Raw genomic sequence first — 19,207 nt, 5'->3', positions numbered from 1 at the left:
CTCCTGGTAATACTTCTGCAGTGGTGTGTGACATGGTGTGACAGTCCCTGGGATCTGACGCCAGGGACTGGTAGAGCACATCATGCCTTCACATGGCTCAAAGCTTTTCCTTTTTTTTTTTTTTTTTTTTTTTTTTTTTCTTTTTTTAACCTCAGATGGTTATTTTCTTGACTGCAGATTTAACAGTTCTGTGGGGAGTAGGAGAGAACTGTAATCAATGTTGTCCAGCCCTATCTGGTGGATTTTTGAACTTCAGATGTGTATCTTGATTTCTGTGTTGTTTTTCTTTGTGGAAAGAAAAGCAACAGAAGAGCAGAGAAACTTTAACTGTCTTGGGCTTTCTCCAACTAGGATGACCTGTGCTGCAGCATTTCCAAGCTTGTGCTTAGTCTGTAGGTAGGCAGCAAATTGTTCTAAGTTTCAATTTTATTTAAATTTTAAGCTCTAATTCAGTTAATGAGAGAGAAGTTATCTTACAAAGAGCAGTAGCTATCATCATCTTTTCCCCCCCTATCTCCCATTAGCACCCTGGAATTGTTAAGGTTGGAAAACACCTCTGAGATCATCAAGTCCAACCATCAACCCAGCACCACCACCATGTTTACGACTAAACCATGTCCTCAAGTGCCATATCCATGTTTTTTGAACACTTCCAGGGATGGTGACTCCACCAGTTCCCTGGGCAGCCTGTTCCACTGCTTTACAGCATTTTTCATGGAAATTTTTTTTACCTAATATCAAAGCTAAACCTCCCCTGGTGCAACTTGGCACCATTTGTTCTCATCCCTCCTGATATTGGCTGTAGCTCCGTTCAGCTTTGGTGTGGGGTGTTGCCAGGGAGGTATTGCTCATATATGTGGGTATTATATATATTGATCTCAGGGTGTTAGCACTACTTTGTAACTGGAATCCTCTTCCTGCACGGAGGACTTATCCTCAAAAGGCCGTTACTAGCAAGGAATCCCTTGCGCTTCTCAGTCCTTTGCAAAGTAAACTTAAAGAGAAACAGTTTAAGCAGGGAAAAAAAAGAAATAGCCAGACTTGAGCCAACCTCGGTAGCGGCTTGGAAACCTTGGAGAACATTCCTACAGACTGAGGGGGGACTGTGGGCGTCTCAGTGACACGTTTCAGGACTGCTTCTCTCTGCAGGCTCTGCTGGGGATGCAGGAGCTGGGTTGGAGTCCCTGGGTTGTGGCTGGCATGGTGCTGTCCCTGCTCATTAGCTCATTCCTTGCCTTGCCCTCCTGGCTCTATACACAACATTTTCCTGCTAGGCTTTGCTAAATCATGCTGAACTTTTTGGAAATAAAAACAGAAAGAAAGAGCACCCAGCTAAGAGTGCAAGTAGTGCCTGAACTGGCCTCTGGCCTGATGCTGCCCTCAATTCCTAAACAATTAAGAGATGAGATGAAGGTATTTGGTAGTAGAGAGGACAAGGTTTCAGTTTCTGGTGATGGAAAAAATTGCCTTCAAAGGACTAATACAGTCACCTTGGCAATCAACAGAAATGCCCAGAAAAATGACAGCAGATGGAATTGGATGCTGTGCACTCTTGATGGGTGTTTACCATGGATACTGTCCTTTGTGTTCTCCTGGAGTTGTCTAGTCTTGGCTTGCTTGGTGCAAATATTATGAACCTGTTTTCTTCTCTCTTTTATCCAGGATGCTTTGCAAGAGATGTATAATCAGGAAGGCATATTTCCTGGCAAGCAGTTTAAACCTCCTAGGAGACCATGGACTCTCCTAAATTTTCTTTTTTGGGCCACAGTTCTCCTCTCTCCTCTCTTCACATTTGGCTTTGGAGTTTTTGCAAGTGGATCACCTCTCCTTATCCTTGCATTCCTAGGACTTGTTGGAGCAGGTAATAAAACAGAGAAGATGCCAAGCCCAGTGTGACACAGAACAAGATCTATTACCTCCAATAAGTTCTGTGTATTAATTAATATGAATGGGGCTTGCAGAAAAACACTTGGGAACTCACTCGGTAGTCTTTATATTGTACAGCATTTTAATTATTTCAAAAGCTTTAATTCAGGAAGATTTGCCTTCATATCTTAGGCAATAACTGTAGTAATCAATAGCAGGTGAGTCTTGTAGCCCATTATTATGGTGCCTGAAGGAAAAAATACTTTCACTGGACAACTTGTCTGTGTATTAAAAAACAAACAAATACATAAACCCCAACCCTCGCAACAAAAGAAAAACCTAACAAAAAAAAACAGGGGTGAGGAAGGGGATATGCTTCAGTGTTCATGCTACATGTCCTGTCAAACAACAGAAGCAGTAATTATATTTTTTAATCTTGATTGTCCCACTCTTTTAGTGTCAGTTGGTCTGCAATCACTACTGACTTGGGGGTTGGGTGAACTCATGTGGGTTCTGCTTGTGTGTTCATATGTGGCTTCCTGAATCCTTGAACTGGTTTTAATATGCCTCTCGTTTCTCTGTTATATTTTAAAGCTTCCTTTGGAGTTCGTAGACTGATAGGAGTAACTGAAATAGAAAAAGGCTCCAGCTATGGCAACCAGGAATTCAAGAAAAAGGAGTAACTGACAGCTGCAGTTCAGCACATATAACCAGACTATGGTATCCCATTAACTTCAGTTAAAAAAAAAAAACAACAAACACTTAGAAACTATCTTTTTCTTAATAACTGATGACTAATATTAATGAATAAAACTTGAGCCAAGAATGAAGACGTTGGAGGCATCGACTGAAGAGAACACGTGAACCTTCTGCCTGTTTAAGGATTACTGTAATCAAGCTATGGGAGAAAATCTGGGGTGGGGTGGAAGAAGAAACTAATTTTTCTTGCTTTGTTGGGGGACTTGTGGTGGGGGAGAAAAGGCCACATGGCCACGTGTGTCTTCAGATGACTGAAAACACTGGTTTCTGTCAAGAGCACTACACTCACTTTTACAACAGGAGCCATTGAATGTTTCCTCTTGCTAAAGCCAACGTAACGTTTATTGATTTCCAACTTCTTTTACTAATGAGCCAGGAAAAAACACCCTTCTTAAATTAACTGACAGGTGTTCATGGGGTTAGAGTCATTTTGGCTGTGTTGTCATGGCTACAGATGAAATCCTATTTGTACGTTACACTGATGCTTTTTATTTTCAGGCAACGTCTTAAAACTTCCGTAATGAGGGAGAACAGATAGTGGAGTTTGGAAGCAGTGCATTATTCATCAGCAGTTCCCACAGAACAGATCCGTGCTGAGACAGTACAAAATTCCCATCACATCTCCTGCTTAACTGCTCAAGGCTGTTTAATTTCAAAATATTACTTTAGTCTTGAGTGCTGTTTGCCCTATTTCACATCATGTATGATAATTTTGAATCTGTTTGGGCTTGTTTTGTTTTTTTGAATCAATGATTGACCATGAGATTTGGAGTTGTGCAAAGAAGGAAATTTATTCAGTTGTCCTGAATGATTTCTCCTTTTATTTCTGCTTGCATCTCTCATTACCAAAGTCCAGTTCAGCCAACCTCTCGCAGTAAACTGGGAGGCAACAGCAGAAATCAGCACAATAGTTTTCAAAATGTCTTCTTTTGACAAAAATGCAAAAAGGAGAGGTCTGGAGCAGTCAGATTTCAAATGCTGCCGTCTCTTGAACTTGTAATGAGAGTTTCAGCAGTGATTCAGACGGGGCCAGGATCTTACCCTGTGTGTGTAAGAATAGGGTGTGCTGCACTTTTGACTTGGCCATGCTTTAGATGTTCATGTGAAGTTATACTGCAAGGTAAGCTGTGCTGTTAAGCATTAGAAAGAGTATGAGGTCTCTTCAGGGATTTTAAGTATCTTTAGTTTTGCTTGTTGACATTTTGGAGTTTTTTTTCACTGAAAATTAGAGATCAGAATCATGTCTGTTATCTGTCTCTCTCCTTTTTTTTCTTTCTTTTTTTCCTTTTTCTTTTTTTACAAACGCACATTCAGAGATTTTTGTAGATTGCTGCTGTATGCAGAGCTGGAGAACTGTTTGCAAACAGATGGTAACTACCTGTATGTTCAAGTCTGAAGGTCACAATCTGCATTTGGCTGCACTGAGAAGTGGGTGAAATGAGTTGCAGATTTACAACTGAGGGCAGAAGTTGACCCTCAGGGTCTGTATCTTTAACCCAGCTGCCACTAGAATATTTGTCTCACTTTTGTAAAGAACAGATCTTATCAAAGCACTGGTTGTTGTTTTCATCTTTGCTCCAGTAACCAAGAGAAGAGAGTAATAATTTACCTACTTTTCGTATTTACTCTTAACTGTTGGAATGTAACCTCTTCTCCCACAGGTTTTTCTGTTTCCAAACACTGGAAGAGCAATTTTATAACTTAGAAAAATATTTTACTTGGGCTCATTGATCACTGTTCTGTCATGCACTTGGTTTTTATTTGTGGTCTTTTCAACAAGAGCATTTGAAGGATGACCTATGTTGTCTGTCTCCTGTTAGGCTCAACCTTGCTGAATCCTTGTACCCAGACCCCCAGCATTAGTATGTCATCTTTGTCCCCTCAATAAATCTTCCCTAAGATAGGGGATGCAAAACTGTTGCTAATGTTAGTGGAATTTGGAATATGCCTTGGGAATTGAGAAGAACAGAGCCCAGCCATGACTCTGTTGTCCTTGCTGGATGTTTTTGTACTTTGTCTCTAAATACAGTCAGACATCCCAGTGCTGATAAAGTTAACTCTGGCTTTTCCCTATTTTTAACAGGAGGACTAAGAACAGTGGGGTTTCTTTCTTTCTTTTCTTTCTTTTTTTTCTTGAGTAATTCAGTAATGGGTATAATTCTTGCTTCCTAGAAAGATGTTACAAATGCTGTATACTTGCTTCCTGAAGATGATATTGAGTATATATAAATTGTACTGGCTTAGCAGAAGAGGCTTGCAAAGCAGGCTGACCACTGACTATGTTTTATACTCTACATTTTGAACAGTATATTAATGGGCATGACAAGAATTTCACAAAATAAATCCCTTCTTAATGCTGAGAAGAGGGGAGCTGCTTAGAGGAGAAGGGAATTAATAACCTTTCTCTTTACAGGATCCTTTTCTCCTCTTAGTGCATGTAACTCCCTATTCAGAATCATGGGATTAGTGCATGTACATCAAGGGGAGAATAATCAACATTTCATATTTTCTTATCATAACTTATTGGTCATGCTTTCTTTTTGAAAATATAATAAATACATCATCAGATACTTAAATTTTGCTCTTCTAAACAGACATATCAGTAACCTCTTGAAAAACTGAAACATACAGCAGTGCACAAACCAGTATGAAACCAACAGAAATCTCTTCATTTTGAATTTTATCTCCTCAAATAAGGGTTTTTATACACGCGTGCGCACACGTACACGGAGTATGTATAAATTAAAATGACTGAAAATAGCTGAAGTTAATGTCACTAATGAAGATTAGCAGCTGGATTGGGTTGAAGAAGTGAGCATAGGTTTTATATCTTATTTTCTTCTGGTTTAATAGAACATAGCTTGTATATTTGACTACCAAGCCCTTTAAGAGCAATAATAAACAAAAATATATCATGTTTTCCGTCTTTTTGCTTTTCAACCACGATAGGTTTAATAAAATTACAGCTATGAGAGCGTTTTCTCTCTCCACCTTTCAGAATTTTCATTTATTGCTTAATTGTTCAGAGTAAATTCCGTGTTCTCCAGTGTGGACTTGCAAGCTGACTGCCATGGAGTGCAGCATTGACTCCGAAAAGGAATGGTTCTCAGACTTACGTGGACAGATGGTACATGTGTGCTTTTGGCCTTGGCCATGAAGAACAGGGATGTTGCTCTCCAAGTGGGATTTATAGTTCCAAAGCAGCATCGTGTTGACCTACGTCTAAGAACCCTCGGAAGCTGCTGGCATTGTGGCATCTTGGTTAGGAAGGCACAAAAAGCTGATGCTGAAGAGGGACCTGATACCCAGAGGTCTTGGCTCGGTGGGATTACAGTTCTCTCTTGCTCATTGTGGGCTGAATGTGCTCTTGCAGTTGACGTTGCATCACTGAGTGAAATACCTGTCTCCAGCACAAAGAGCATGGGCAACGTTCCTTTGTTCTGCTTTAAATTACCTTGAAGGGCTCTACACTTAATTGCTGACCAATGAATCTGACTGCTGCCTGTGTCCTAATTGCCCAGAATTCACAGGAAAAGTGAGTGTGCCTGCTCACTTCCCCGTAATACCACTTGTCTCCATCACCGATGTCTGTATTTTTGCTCGCCTGTATCTTCTGCAGATGGTTTGATTGCGACCTCTCAGCTGGAACTCTGAGCTCACCAGTTCAACCAGTCCGGCAGAAATCGTCTCACACAGCTGGGGTTTTGTCTTCCTGAATTTTGGCGCTGGTTGACGTGCTCTGCAGGTCTGAAGTGACACAGCCGCGTTGCTGTTACGCGATAGTGCAACTTTGCTAGTTCAGAGCAAAACTTTTATCAGGGAAAAGAAGCCCTTCCCAGGCCTGCTCATACAGGCCATCCCTACCTGGCAACAGGTCTCTCTGGCACTGGTGAAACCAACAGAAAGGAGTTGGGGCAAGGTCTTTACCAAGGGTTAGAGTAACTCTCAAGCGGGAGTAACTGTGCCTAAAGGTACTGTTTCTGTCTTGGGACCGCACAACAGATCTGGTTTTGCTTCATGTACATTTTGATTAAAGAAGTGTGGAGTCCGAGGCTTTTAGTAACACTGAGTTCACACTACACAGGGTGTTTCAGATTGAAGACAGATAATCTCATGTCTCCTGGCATCTTGGAAAAGTGTGTATTAAGAAGTGTAAAGCCAAGCTTGGGCAGACCTCACCCATGTGTTTCATGCAGATGCTGGAGGCCAGTGCCGATAAAAGTGAAAAATCCATTCCTTGACCTCCTTTTGAAGATCAGATGCAGTGCTGTAGCTCATTGTCTCCTGGGTGCCACGTGCTTGTGTCCCTTGGTGTGAAGGTTCTGTTTCACAGCAGATGATTGCTACACGTTCTGGTTTGTGGCTGCATGAAGAAGCCCCATCCCTGTTACGGCAACGCTGAATTTGTGCTCTGTCCCAGCTACTTGTTTCTGTATTTCTGAACTTTTTGATCATAATGGGCAGCTCCAGGGCTGTTGGGGCTGAGTGAACCCGGGATGTGAAGCAGGGGACAGCCATGCTGAGAGCTGCAGGATGCATCACAGAAGGGAGGAGGAACACCACCAGCAGGTCCAGCCAAATTCTTTCTCTGAGAAAACTGAGTGATTACCAGGAACGCTGCAAACCAGAGATAAGTGTGTGTATGTGGGAGGCAAATTCTGACTCAAATATGAGTGTGAGATCTCCCTGTGGCAACTTACAAGATAACCCTTGCCATGTTCACATGATTGGGGTCAGAATTCGTCTTAAAGGCTTGTTAGAGATGGTAACTCTCATTCTGCCACACTCCCTCCCTGTTTGTCTCGAAGGACAGTTTATCTGATTGACTCAGCAGTCTCTGCAGCAAGATCCTTGCAGATTGTTGGTTGTGGGGTTTTTTTACCTGCTGTGGTTTTGAGGGAAAACATTCTGGAAGTCAGGGTTACAGGGTCTGTGCCACGTTTGTTAGCCACCAGAAAATGACTTGAAGGTATTTCATACTTTGGAATTGGGAAGAGAGTGGATTGGCACCTGTAAGACAAACATGTCATGTTTCTCTTATCCTCAGCCTCTCTAGATTTATGGAAAGCTGCCTGTATTTCTTAAAATGTTAGACCTGTAGTTACCAGCTACTCTTCCGTTTTTGAAACTGTGAACAAAGTTAATCTGTGCACTTTCACTGTTGAAAGCACTTGAGTGTAGCTGATTGTCTACTTCTAAAAAGCTTTACATTAGCAGAAACAGCATTTTATCTTTTTAGGAGGAAATGTATTTTAAAAATAGACACTTGGGCAGAAACCAGAATATAATAGTACTTTTAAAATTTAAATATAAAATTTTAAAATATACAGCAAATTTTAATTAGAAGTATTCTTTAGTACAGGGGCTACCACTACCAATTGGCAGTCTTACACAAGTTTTGTTTCTTTTTTTTTTATTTTGGCCAACGTGCATTTTTAAGGAAAACACACCAATTTACTAATCATGCTAAAACCTAATTTCCGGGGGAAGGAGAGTAGGTAGCAGAGCCTAATCAGGAATTTTATTTTTTTTTTAACCCGAGGCATGGACTGGTTCTGTGAACCTCCTTTATAACGTGCATGTGCATCCGTGCAGAGAGCCAAGCTGTGCCCCTTTGGTTTTGTTTTGCTTCAGCTTTGTCCGAGCTGCACCTTGTGACAACCTGAATGCTGAACTCGCCTGAACGCCCGGCAGGCGCTGCCGGCGCGTCGCTCACTCCTCAGATCACCAGCAAGTACTGTAGCTTTAACGAGAACCTTCCCTCTGAGAGAGCTCGCCATCCTTAAGCTGATTGATTTGTTGCAAACCTGTCATTCGGAGGGAAGTGTAAGTACCAGATGATCGTTATATTAGCCAAATCTTAACGAGTAATAAAAAAAAACTGTATACAGGGTATGCATTGAGTGTGCATGTGTATATATTTTTGTACGTTTTTACAAGTTCTTTCCTACACTTGATTTTATGACGTTCAGAAGAGAGGTGTCTGAATCTCGTGAGAAGCAAGAAGCTATTAAGAAAACCCAACCTACTGTAGTTTTTACTAAGAACTGTGCCCGAGCAAATACGCAGATTTACAGTGCTATGCAAATATTACTTTGTAAGTTGTCTCTTAAATTTTGCTTAACTAGTTCACGCTGTTTTTATTGGGCTTTCAGAAAAAGACAAACACAAAAGACTCATCTTGTAAAATAAAATAGCTTTGGCTGTGTGAAAGTACTGTATATTAGAATCTCATTCACACTTTCAGTTGCTTATTTAACTGTATGTGATTTTGTACATAATATGCTGGCATAGAGGAGTTTTAATTGTGCTCGAATGAAGAAGGGTGACAGCCCAGCATCTGGTTTTTTTGCAGTGTTTACTGAGTAGCCAATAATGTAACAGGGAGATATGCATCCTTTTCCTATTTGCCACTCTGGTTTTTGTAACTAAACATGCACTAAGGGCTATTTTATTTTTGCTTTGGTTGGTTTTATTTCCAATTATGCCTTTTGGTCTCAGTCCTGCAAACTGATCCATGTGAGGGGATCGGGTCTGCAGCAATAACCTGGGTGGATCATTTTGTGGGGGCTGGGAGGTAAGAACAAGCTGAACCCTGTGGGCATTCCCTGCACAAAGCCAGTCCTTGAGAACTGTGGAGGGACAGTGCATTGCCAAGGCATTTATGGCAGCAATATATAAAGTTTTGCGTGGCTCCTCCAAATGATCAGAATGGGGGGGAGGGATCTTCCTTTCCTGAAGAATCCTCCAAAGCAAACCCAAAGCTGTATGATCTGAGAAGTTGAAACTGCAGTAGGGTATGGTGGCTGTGTGGATAGATGCTGTTAATTAAACCAATTTGTCAAATCAGACATCTTTTAAGTTTCTATTTTTCACTGGAAGATAAAGACCCTCCTCAGCTGTTCGCCAACATCATACACTCCCACCTGAGAGACCCCCTGGATGATCCCTTGGCATTTTTGCTTTCTTCACCATATTTTTATCAGAGAGCTGCTCAACAGTAGGTCATCTCTACAGTTTCTGCCTCTACTATAGCCCTGGCCTGGCTCTGTACCTGCTTGGGCCCCTGGGCCATCAGCTCTTCTTTAGCCTATGTAAGCCTGTAACAAAAAAAACCCCAAAAACCCCCAAACCAAACCAAACAAAAAACCCCAAACAAAGAAAAAGGCATGTGATAACATCACGTTCCTGGGTCACCTTTTTGTACACTGAGCTCAGTTTCTCCTGTTGATTTTCCCTTCCCTAATCCCTTCTCCTTTGAATAGTCTAGGTTGGGCTGAGCTGCCTTAAAATGACAGATCAGTTGCATCGTGTCACTGTGTGGGCAGACCTTTTTTGTGGAGAGGCTGGGCTTCAATTCTAAAAGTATGCAAGCAGAAACTTTTTTTCTATTACTTTTCAGCTTGCACAAATACAGCTTTTCTTACCTCTGTGCCTCTGTTGGATCTCCTTGGATTCATAATTCATTTTTGAAGGATGATGATTTTGATCTGGAACCAGCCAGTGTCAGACACCACAACTGCCTATACTGAGGATGCAGAAGCAGCCAGCAGTGGGGTGTGTGGGCAGGGGTAGGTCAATGGGGCAGTGTGTTACTGCAGTGTTTGACAGCCAGCTCTGTGTAAGGGAGATGTGGAAATGGAAGAACAGGTTTGCTCCCTGGATGAAGGCACAGGGAATGTCGTTAGGTGTTTTTTTTCTGTACTAAGCAGTCCACACCACAGTAACCTTTAAACTGTGGGAGCTTCTTACACACCCTCTCCTTAAATTGCAAATGCAGTAGGAAGCTGACTGGGGCTGGTGGCTGCAGTTCTGTATGTCGCTTTTCTAGAATCCTTAATCTTACTAATTCCACTGTTTTTCTTCCCCTACTGCATTGATATATTTGGGAAAACAGTCTGAAATTCCATAAAAGTAATGCTGTGTTCTCAACACCAGATACAATCAGCTGCTGCACTGGGAATGAGTTCATGGTTCAGATGTGCCACCCTCCTGACTGCTGCTATGTTGGGCAGAGGGCTTTTAGTGGGGAGGAACAGGCTAATGCACTTTCTACATGCTTCTAAAACTGTAATCTGTTCCTGAGAGGCTTGACAGAGTGCCTCTAGGAGAGAAAAGTTTATGTAAGTACAACAGAATTTCATAGGTAGGTAAAAGGTTAATAGCTGTGGTATGGGTTAAGGGAATACTCTCCTGGATTTCATCACATCCGTGAACCTGTAATACTGTATGTCAGAGTCCAATACTCTGACCAGGTTCTTTCAGGTGTAATGTTTAATTCCCCCCCTGCTAGTTTAACTCAGGGAGATATTTAAACCACTAGTTGATCCACTCAGCTGTTGATCTAAACCAAAGGCCACCCTTCAGTCCCTGGTGTGTTGAGCTGAAGTCATCTTGCTCTGCCACAGCTCTGGTCAGTCACACCCTGCATCAGGGGACCTTGACAGGCTGGAGAGGTGGGCTGATGCAAAGCTCTTGGACTTCAACAGAGCAAAGTACAAGGTTCTGCACGTGGGTTGCAGCAATCCCAGACACACCTACAGGCTGGGCAGGGAAGGGATTGAGAGCAGCCCTGCGGAGAAGGACTTGGGGGTAGTGATTCACAAAAAAACTCACCATGTCTCAGCAGTGTGCACTTGCAGCCTAGAAAGCCAAATGTGTCCTGGGCTGCATCAAAAGGAGTGTGGCCAGCAGGCTGAAGGAGGGGATTTTCCTCCTCTACTTTGCTTTCCCATGTGGAATACTGTGTCCAGATGTGGTACCCCCAACATAAGAAGGACATGGGACTGTTGGAGCAAGTCCAGAGGAGGCCACAAGGTTGTTAAGAGGACTGGAGCACCTCAGGCTGAGAAAGTTGGGACTGTTCAGCCTGGATAAGGTTGTGTGGAGACATCAGAGCACCTTCCAGTATCTGAAGGGGCCTGCAAGGAAGACAGAGAGGGGCTGTTCATGAGGAACTATAGTGATAGGACAGGGGGGGATGGGTACAGATGGAAAGAGGGGACATTTAGGTTAGATGTTAGGAAGAAATTTTTTACTGTGAGACACTGGAACAGGTTGCACAGAGAGGTTGTGGATGTCCCAACCTTGGCAGTGTTCAAAGCCAGGTTGAATAAGGCCTTGAGCAACCTGGTCTAATGGGAGGTGCCCCTGACCATGGGAGGGGGGTGTTGGGATTAGATGATCTTTAAGGTCCATTCCTCTCTGTTAACATTCTATGATTCATTCCATGGACTTCACAGGCACATCACCCTCACCCTTCTCCACTGAGCCTTCTTCTTTGCTAGGGGGTTATTGGCCACCCACAAAAATAACATATATGAGACCAGTATATCATATGATATATGGTAGGATATCAACACATTATATGAGATATATATATATATATATACACACACACATAAATAAGTCTCCTGTACTGCCAACATCATTATATTCTGCTGTGATCAAAGTTTGTGCCAATGGGGCAACACTGCAGTGGGCTCCATGATGAGCCTGCTGAGGGTGGGGCTGGAGCTGGAGCTGTGCCACCAGAGGTGGCGTGGCTGGAGCGGGCGTTCCTGCTCCCTGCTGGAAAGGCAAAGCACGTTGTTTCCCGAGGCATTTGCTAGAAAGCAGAGTGCCAGAAGCAGGTGACACCTTACCATCTGTGGTAAATGCCTCTGCACGGGCTCTGCACGTGACTGGCGGGATATGGAGAGGAGGATTCCAGGGGATGGATTGTGAGGAACGCTGTGCAGAGCTCTGTTGACTCTGATGACAGGTTGTTTTACTTTGCTGTGACTTGTGATGCAAACTGCCTTTGTTTTTCGTTTTGCTGACGCAGGGCAGCATTTGCAAAAGCCAAATTCAGCCGTGGCCTAGTTATCTTGTGACATTTCTGGTTTTTTTCACTTCTCCGATGAAGTAACAAGTGGCTCTGGGCTAGTGGTTGCTCCATTTATGAGGAAAATCAGTAGAAGAATGAAACTAGGCAGGGTTTAGGAACACGTATAAATCTCCTCCCACCTTGGCTGCAATGAAGTACAAATTCTACAAGTATTTTCAGAAAAATGCTATTTTCTTGTATGCTTCCTATCAGCTCAAAGCTCCTTGTCAAAGGTAGAGGAGTGCTACACTCCCCTTTTTTCCCATCTTTTAATTCAGCTGTAGCAAAGTGATCTAGCCAAGATTAGGGCTGGAAGCTGCATATTTTAACTGTAGATCTCCACCAGGCAGATACACTTCAGGATGCTGTTACAGGCTGCTGCTTCCAGTCTGTGGAGGGAAGGCTCTTGTGGCACTGCTTCAGGCTCTCCCCTGGCATTTGTGTTTCCCCCATCATGCCAGGGAAGGGTGAGCCTTTTCATGGTGGTTTCCAGAAAGGAAGGCCATGCTGTGCCTTTGTCCATGTGGGACAAAACTCTCCACTTTATAACGTGGCCATGCAGGTCTTGTTCAGCAGAATGTGGGTCCTGCAGTTTGTTTGCCCACCAAGCCTTTCCATTTATGAGGTGACACTTAAGATGAAGAGTTCATCTGAGCCAAATCCTGTCCAGCCCAATGTGGTGACTGGGGTGTGTATAGTTGTCTCCTTAGGGATCAGCAGCCAGAAAACAGCCCCATATTTTGTACAGTTACTCTTAGCAGGCAAGAGAGGACAGCAGATGGAGGACTGTAGACTGATGGCCACTGACTGCTGCCCTTTGCCTCCGTGCAGCAAAGCTGCTTTGTAGGTAAATTAAGTGGGGTCCCCTGTGCCACAGAGCTGAACTGATGCCCTGAGGCTTCCTGGGGGAAAATCCTTCCCATTGTGGTTACTCCTTTCTTCAAAAAAACGTGGCAAGTGCCAACTTTGAGCAAACAAGGCTGACTTGTTTTATGCACAAGTGGGCTTTCTCCCAGCTGTGAGCCCTTACTTTAAGCAATTGCACAAAAATGAGGTATAAGGAAAATGCAATCACTGCTGAAAGCTCTTTCCTGTTCTGCTGCTTCCCATCTCCCACCCAGCACATAATCATGTAACTCCTATCATTTACAAAGCTTCATTCCAAAACTCAGATTTTCTTTAATTTAACCTTTTTTTCCCCCCGTTATTTAAGAAGTTGAAGGTTTTCAGCACAGAGGGTTTATTGGGGTTATAATGGCATAATCTACCAGGATGAAGAAGCATTGCTTCCTCTCCCTGCCAGCAGGTAGGTTCAGAGTGAGACTCACTAACTGAACATGATAAAAGTTTACCTGGCAAATCCCATAATTATTTTCTGATTAATTTAATGCTAATGGCTCACTTAAGGGTGGAGAAGACTTTCTCAAACTGCTAAGCAGTGCTTCCATGAAAGGGCTTTTGAATATTCTGCAGCTGTGAGGTGTGGACAAGACACAACCATGTGCTGCAGAGTGGAACCCTGTATTTTTGGGGAGGGAAACTGGCTCACACTGGGGTTAGTTCCTTGTCAGATGGGAACAAACCAACACCATCCCCCCAGCACCCCTGTAAGATTAGTAAGGCAGGCAAGGGAAACCTGCAAACTTGTTATTTCCTGAGACTGTGCACTCTTTTTGCTGGCAGCCAGACAAGAAGGCAGCTGGCCTGTCTAAATTAAGTACCACACATAATGGAACATAAATTATTGCTGTTGACTCCAGCACGATAACATGGTTAGGGAGAAAAAATTACACGGAAGCAATATGGGTTTGTTGGGTTTTTTTTCTTATTCTCAAAGGGATCTCTCAGTGGAGCAACCTCTGGAGCTAATATTAGGTCTGGGAATTTTACAGGCACTAATAGGCTCAGGCACATGACTTCCTTTTCAGTCTGATGGGAGTCAAGTGTTTAATTCCCTTGGGCTTCTCAGGGATCTCAGCACAGATTCAGAAGCATCACCCAAAGCATCAGTACACCCAGACTTTCCTCTCTGGCTGCCCCCAGGCAGGGAGAGATTCATTAATCCACCCACCAGAAGGGTAAGTGGCCCTGCCCTTGCTGTGCAACCTGTGATGAAACAGTTCTTGCCCCCACTCAAGATACAAAACAAAACATCATAACCATATAGTACTTTGACAAAAATAAGGTAACAGAATTGTGCCATTCCACTTGGAAGAGGAAACCTGTTCTCATTTATCAACAACTTGTGGAGGGTTCAAGATTACTTTTACTCCACTTCAGTTTGGTGCTTAGGGCAAGGTTCATGGTGCCTTTCTGTCTTCAGACACAGCTGGAAGAAAAATAACGGGGTGTTAAAAGTAGTGGAGGTTTGTTTGCAGGGCTGCTACAGGACAATGCATCCAAGTAGCATCATCTGTTAGAAATATTTAGTGCTTTATTATTTGGGGGGGCAGTGGTGGTCAGAGCAAGAACTGATGAGAGATTTCGTTGTCCTTTCTGTCCTGTCAATAATATGTTTTATTTTACAGCTGCCTCTGTAGCTTTATTACTAAGAGCACCGAGGTCTAATAGGATCAAACCCTGAAATAGAAACCTGTGGCGGAAAAAGCCTGTGTGTCCTAGACGTCTTTGTGATCTCAAAAGTTACAGTACTGTTGTGTCTCTGGCTGGTCAGTCCTCCTTCTCCATGAAATCACATTACCCTGCCAGTTTAACCCTCTGTGAGGGGATCTGCTGTCATGGCATTTTGGATATCAGGCCTTTTCTTCAAAAATGAAGGCTAGTGCTCATTTACCATCTGATGGTGGTGTAAGAAAAAAGTGTCCTAATGGGACTCACTCCTGGAAACACTTCAGATGCCAAACCCCACACTCCATTGCTGCTCCTGCACATGGAAACATTTGGTGTCTCTGTAACTCCAGTTCATGCATAAAAGCTGTCCTCTCTCCCTACAAATTCGAAATGCTGAGTTTAGTTATACCTGTCATGCCACTGCAGAACAGAGTTCTACTGATCTGCTACTTTTTGTAAGCAGGACAAAAAATAAGAACTCTGAAATGGAGGATTCTCATCTCTTCTAGGCAAAATGTGATGGCTTTCTGGGTCTCGTCTTCAGACTTCATTATTCTTGTAGTACTTCAGTTTGGCCACCCAGGGAGGACGTGCCTAATGTAAGCTTGCAAGGGAATCTAATTTCTAATTAATAATGCATTTTAATTTAACAACTAATAATTTTTTACATGTTAATTTGGAAATGAGCTTTCCCTTGATGAATACAGAGAAGAGTATTTAAATAATGGTGTAACTCACTATATAAAGATTTCTTTCTTCCTTCTTCCCACCAATTTTACATGTCCCACTTGGACATGTGAGCTCTTACCTAGGCTGCTGTGATAGATAAACAGAGATCACAGAGTCATCCTTAGATGATCCTTAGAATCCTTAGAATAGATCCTTATTGCCTAGAAAATTGAATTAGAAATTTTATGGTCTAGTTCTTACCAACTTCAGTGCTCTTCAGAAGCTAGTCTTAAGCAGGAAGATAAATGAAGTAACAACCCAGAACTACTATTACAATATGTTTGTGCAAAAACATAATTAGTTGATAAAGATTTACTTCATTAACGTTTCAATCTGTTTTGTTTAAAGTGACTTCTAGAAATGACCACACATCTATGTTTCTAATAGTGTATTAAGTGAAAATGAATAGAGTCATGAATATGAGCTGGAGGAAATGGTTGTCTGATCTGTAGAGTCCCCAGATGAGGGTGTACAGGTGCAGACTGCACTGTATAGCTGATAAAACAACAGTGATTTACCTTGTGAGCTGTGAACAGGGAGCTCTCTGGCCATGCACAGGTTAAATACATCACTCTCTCTAAGCCCTCATAGCAGGCCAGGACAGGTTTCCTGTATCTGGCAACGCAGTCACCTTGCTGGTGGTGGTACCAGAGCCCCTGCACTTGAGTTGTGCATGGAAACATCCCGTGGTGGTGTCTCTACCTCCCCCTTTTCCGAAATACAGCCAGTGTTCAAATTTGTATCTTTCTGTGCTTCTAAGTCCTCTCAGGATACTATAACTTTCCAGGAAAACAAGAAATAAGCCCTAGGGTCTCCAGTCTCAAGAGGAAGTTGAAAACTACCCTGGAGTGTGAGTACCTTGGGACTCTTTCTTGGACCCTCTGCCACTCAGACTCTTGGTATAAATGAGAACAAAACTCCTCACACAAACCTTCTCTCTTGAGTGAGGACAATTGCTTTTGATTTTCATGCATTAAGAGCTGCTGATACTGTGACAGCTGCTATGGCTGTGGGCTCAGCAGGACTGGATAGCAGGAAAAAGGGAGCTGCTCAGGGAGCAGGTTCAGAGCCCAGTGATTCAGAGAAGTAACATCTATGAAAAGCTGGGGAGACTGCTGGATGCTGTGGATTGGGATCTTGATGTTCCAGACCATCTAATTAGCCCTCCCTGCTGGCAGCTGAAGTGTTTCTGTTTTGCAGCTCGGGTCCATTCTGAAAATAGTCCAGAGCTGCAGGAACTCCTGGGGTTTGAGAGCCTGCTGGCACCTGACCTTGTTTCTGCCAGTGCTGATTGAAAAGTTGTTTGGATTTCAGCCGAGCTGTGAAAGGCTCCAAGGTCGCTGCACTACTTCTAAGTTGGTTTCTAAATGAGTTTGAGTGACTTGGGAAACAGATATAAATGACCTGCAAGGGGAGAAGAAAAGGAGACAATTCAGCTGCAGACATCACCAGGTTGAATTCCTCTGATGTTTGAAATTAGCTTGGAATAAGAGCTGTCACATCTGCTTTTTCCTCTTTTTTCTTTTATGCTGTTCATGTGGGATAGGGGGAGAAAGCCCAGTTGCTGGCACTGTTAGACACCTAACATAAACATACTGATAATGTTTATACTCTCACACTCAAAATTTCATGCTTTAAACTTTTTCTTCTTTACTGAGGTGGATCAGTGCACTTGTAACACACTCAGCAGTTGTTCTGTGAGTCCAAATGCCTTTCTCCTCGTGTCTGCAAGGTAAAGCTGCCTCTGATAACTCGAACATGCTGCCTTTTTGTAGCCTCTTTGCTGGATGAGCAGGATTTTTGAGAACTATTCAAAGCATTTCTATGATTTCTCATTTTTCTCTCCACTTCTTCAGGCTGTTAGCTTTTCCTCACCCCTCCTGAAGGTCTTTGATCCCACATTTGAGCTTTGTCCCCTCTGCTTTGTCTTGGTGGTTGTTTAGGGGTTTCAGAACAAGGACACACGCAGCTCTTCCACAAGGTTCAAATCACTTCCTCTGCATTCCCATATTTTCCTAGCTCTGGTGATGAGGGGCAGTTCACACAACACAGCATTTTCTGTTGCAGAAACACAGACAGAAATCTATGGATGAAGTGAAAATACTCTAGAATAGAGCTGCTATGGAAATAGATTCCCCATGCTGATTTTGTTGCTATTAAATACACTTCAGTTGATGATTTTTTTTCCCAACAATATGAAATAAAAAGCCAGAATTCTGATTATTATGTACCATGAATGATCGGTGGCTGACATACTCATTTAAAAAGATAAGGCAGCTTTTAAAGAGTTCATTTTGAAAAAAGAATTCACTTTACAATATTATTAAAATGATTTTCCCAAATGTAAAAATCTTGACTATTTTTTCTATGTTTCTGCAGGTGGCTGTGAATTCATTAGATAAGTTAATTAAAAGCAGAATTTCCTATGAAAAATTCATTCAGTTAAAAATAACCAACTGACTGCATGCAAAAGTGTTTTATTCATTACAACCCAGAGATGACAAAAAGTTAAGTAAGCATTAATTTTTACTTCTTTTCCTACAGAAATTAATTAATTGTAGAGCAAAACCAGCACATATTTTCTTTGTACAATAAGGTGAAATGCCATTTCTAAGCTGACATCAAATGCATAAATCAGTAACTTCTGGTTTCAATGTTCACCTTAAAATCTCGAAGTCTAGGCAAAGAAATGAAAGTACTTAAAGTGCAAAGGAATTCCTTCAGCTAACTATTTAATGGGGTAAACAGGTTGTGTCTCATTTTCACAGGAGTTTGATTATCAGGAATTATGTGAACTATACATTTGCTTCTATCCTGATTCCTTGAATAGTTCTTTCTTTGGGATAAGGTTTCCTTAAGTACATCTATAAAACTTAGTTACAGTTTGGGTTTTTTAATCCCAAACACCATATAGAGTGAAGGCCATCTCAGTGGAAGCCCATGGACTTCACTATCCATTTCTCCCCTAAATATGAATTACCAAAAGTATCAAAGGAAAAGGTGAGAAATCCCTTCAAGCAAGGATTTATCTTCTAACCTCACTGGAAAAATTCCTTTGAACTTTCCCTACAGGTGGAAGTTGATGCTCAGTCAGGAGGCTTTCTATAGAAATTCCTTTAGAGTTTTTCATTCCAAACCTTGCTGCTGTCCAGATAAAGTTGAACATTCATTTTCCCATGCAGTTTCTCTTTGGTATTAATTTTTAGATCAGACAGGATTTGAACTTTTGGTATAAAATCAGGTATATAAGCTCTCTCCTACCATTTCAGCTAGAATTGTCTATCTGCCTATAGGCTCTGCCTACAGGCTCTAAGTGGCGGTGACAGGATGAAAGTTGGGATATTATTTCATTAATATCTCTGGCATAATCCTATACCAAGTCAGGGAAACCAAGCCAATCTGTTAAATGAGATT

The 19,207-nt window shown here is 42.3% G+C and overlaps 1 protein-coding gene across 4 annotated transcripts in view; it reads left to right on the top strand.

Moving 5' to 3' along the window:
- Window positions 1–9,474, top strand: part of AGPAT3 (1-acylglycerol-3-phosphate O-acyltransferase 3) — an 89,894-nt gene extending 80,420 nt beyond the window's left edge. For all 4 annotated transcript variants that reach the window (XM_027742003.2, XM_039380191.1, XM_027742000.2 and 1 more), the window contains 2 exons: window positions 1,663–1,861; window positions 2,461–9,474. In XM_027742003.2, coding sequence (XP_027597804.1) covers window positions 1,663–1,861; window positions 2,461–2,549 — 288 coding nt within the window. In that variant the 3' untranslated portion in view covers window positions 2,550–9,474. The remainder of the gene's footprint in view (window positions 1–1,662; window positions 1,862–2,460) is intronic.
- Window positions 9,475–19,207: the final 9,733 nt, after the last annotated feature.

Source organism: Pipra filicauda, unplaced genomic scaffold (assembly GCF_003945595.2).
Source record: "Pipra filicauda isolate LSUMZ 115617 unplaced genomic scaffold, ASM394559v2 scaffold18_size4552066_pilon, whole genome shotgun sequence".
Classification (NCBI taxonomy): domain Eukaryota; kingdom Metazoa; phylum Chordata; class Aves; order Passeriformes; family Pipridae; genus Pipra; species Pipra filicauda.
This window is presented reverse-complemented; position numbering and strand designations above follow the sequence as displayed.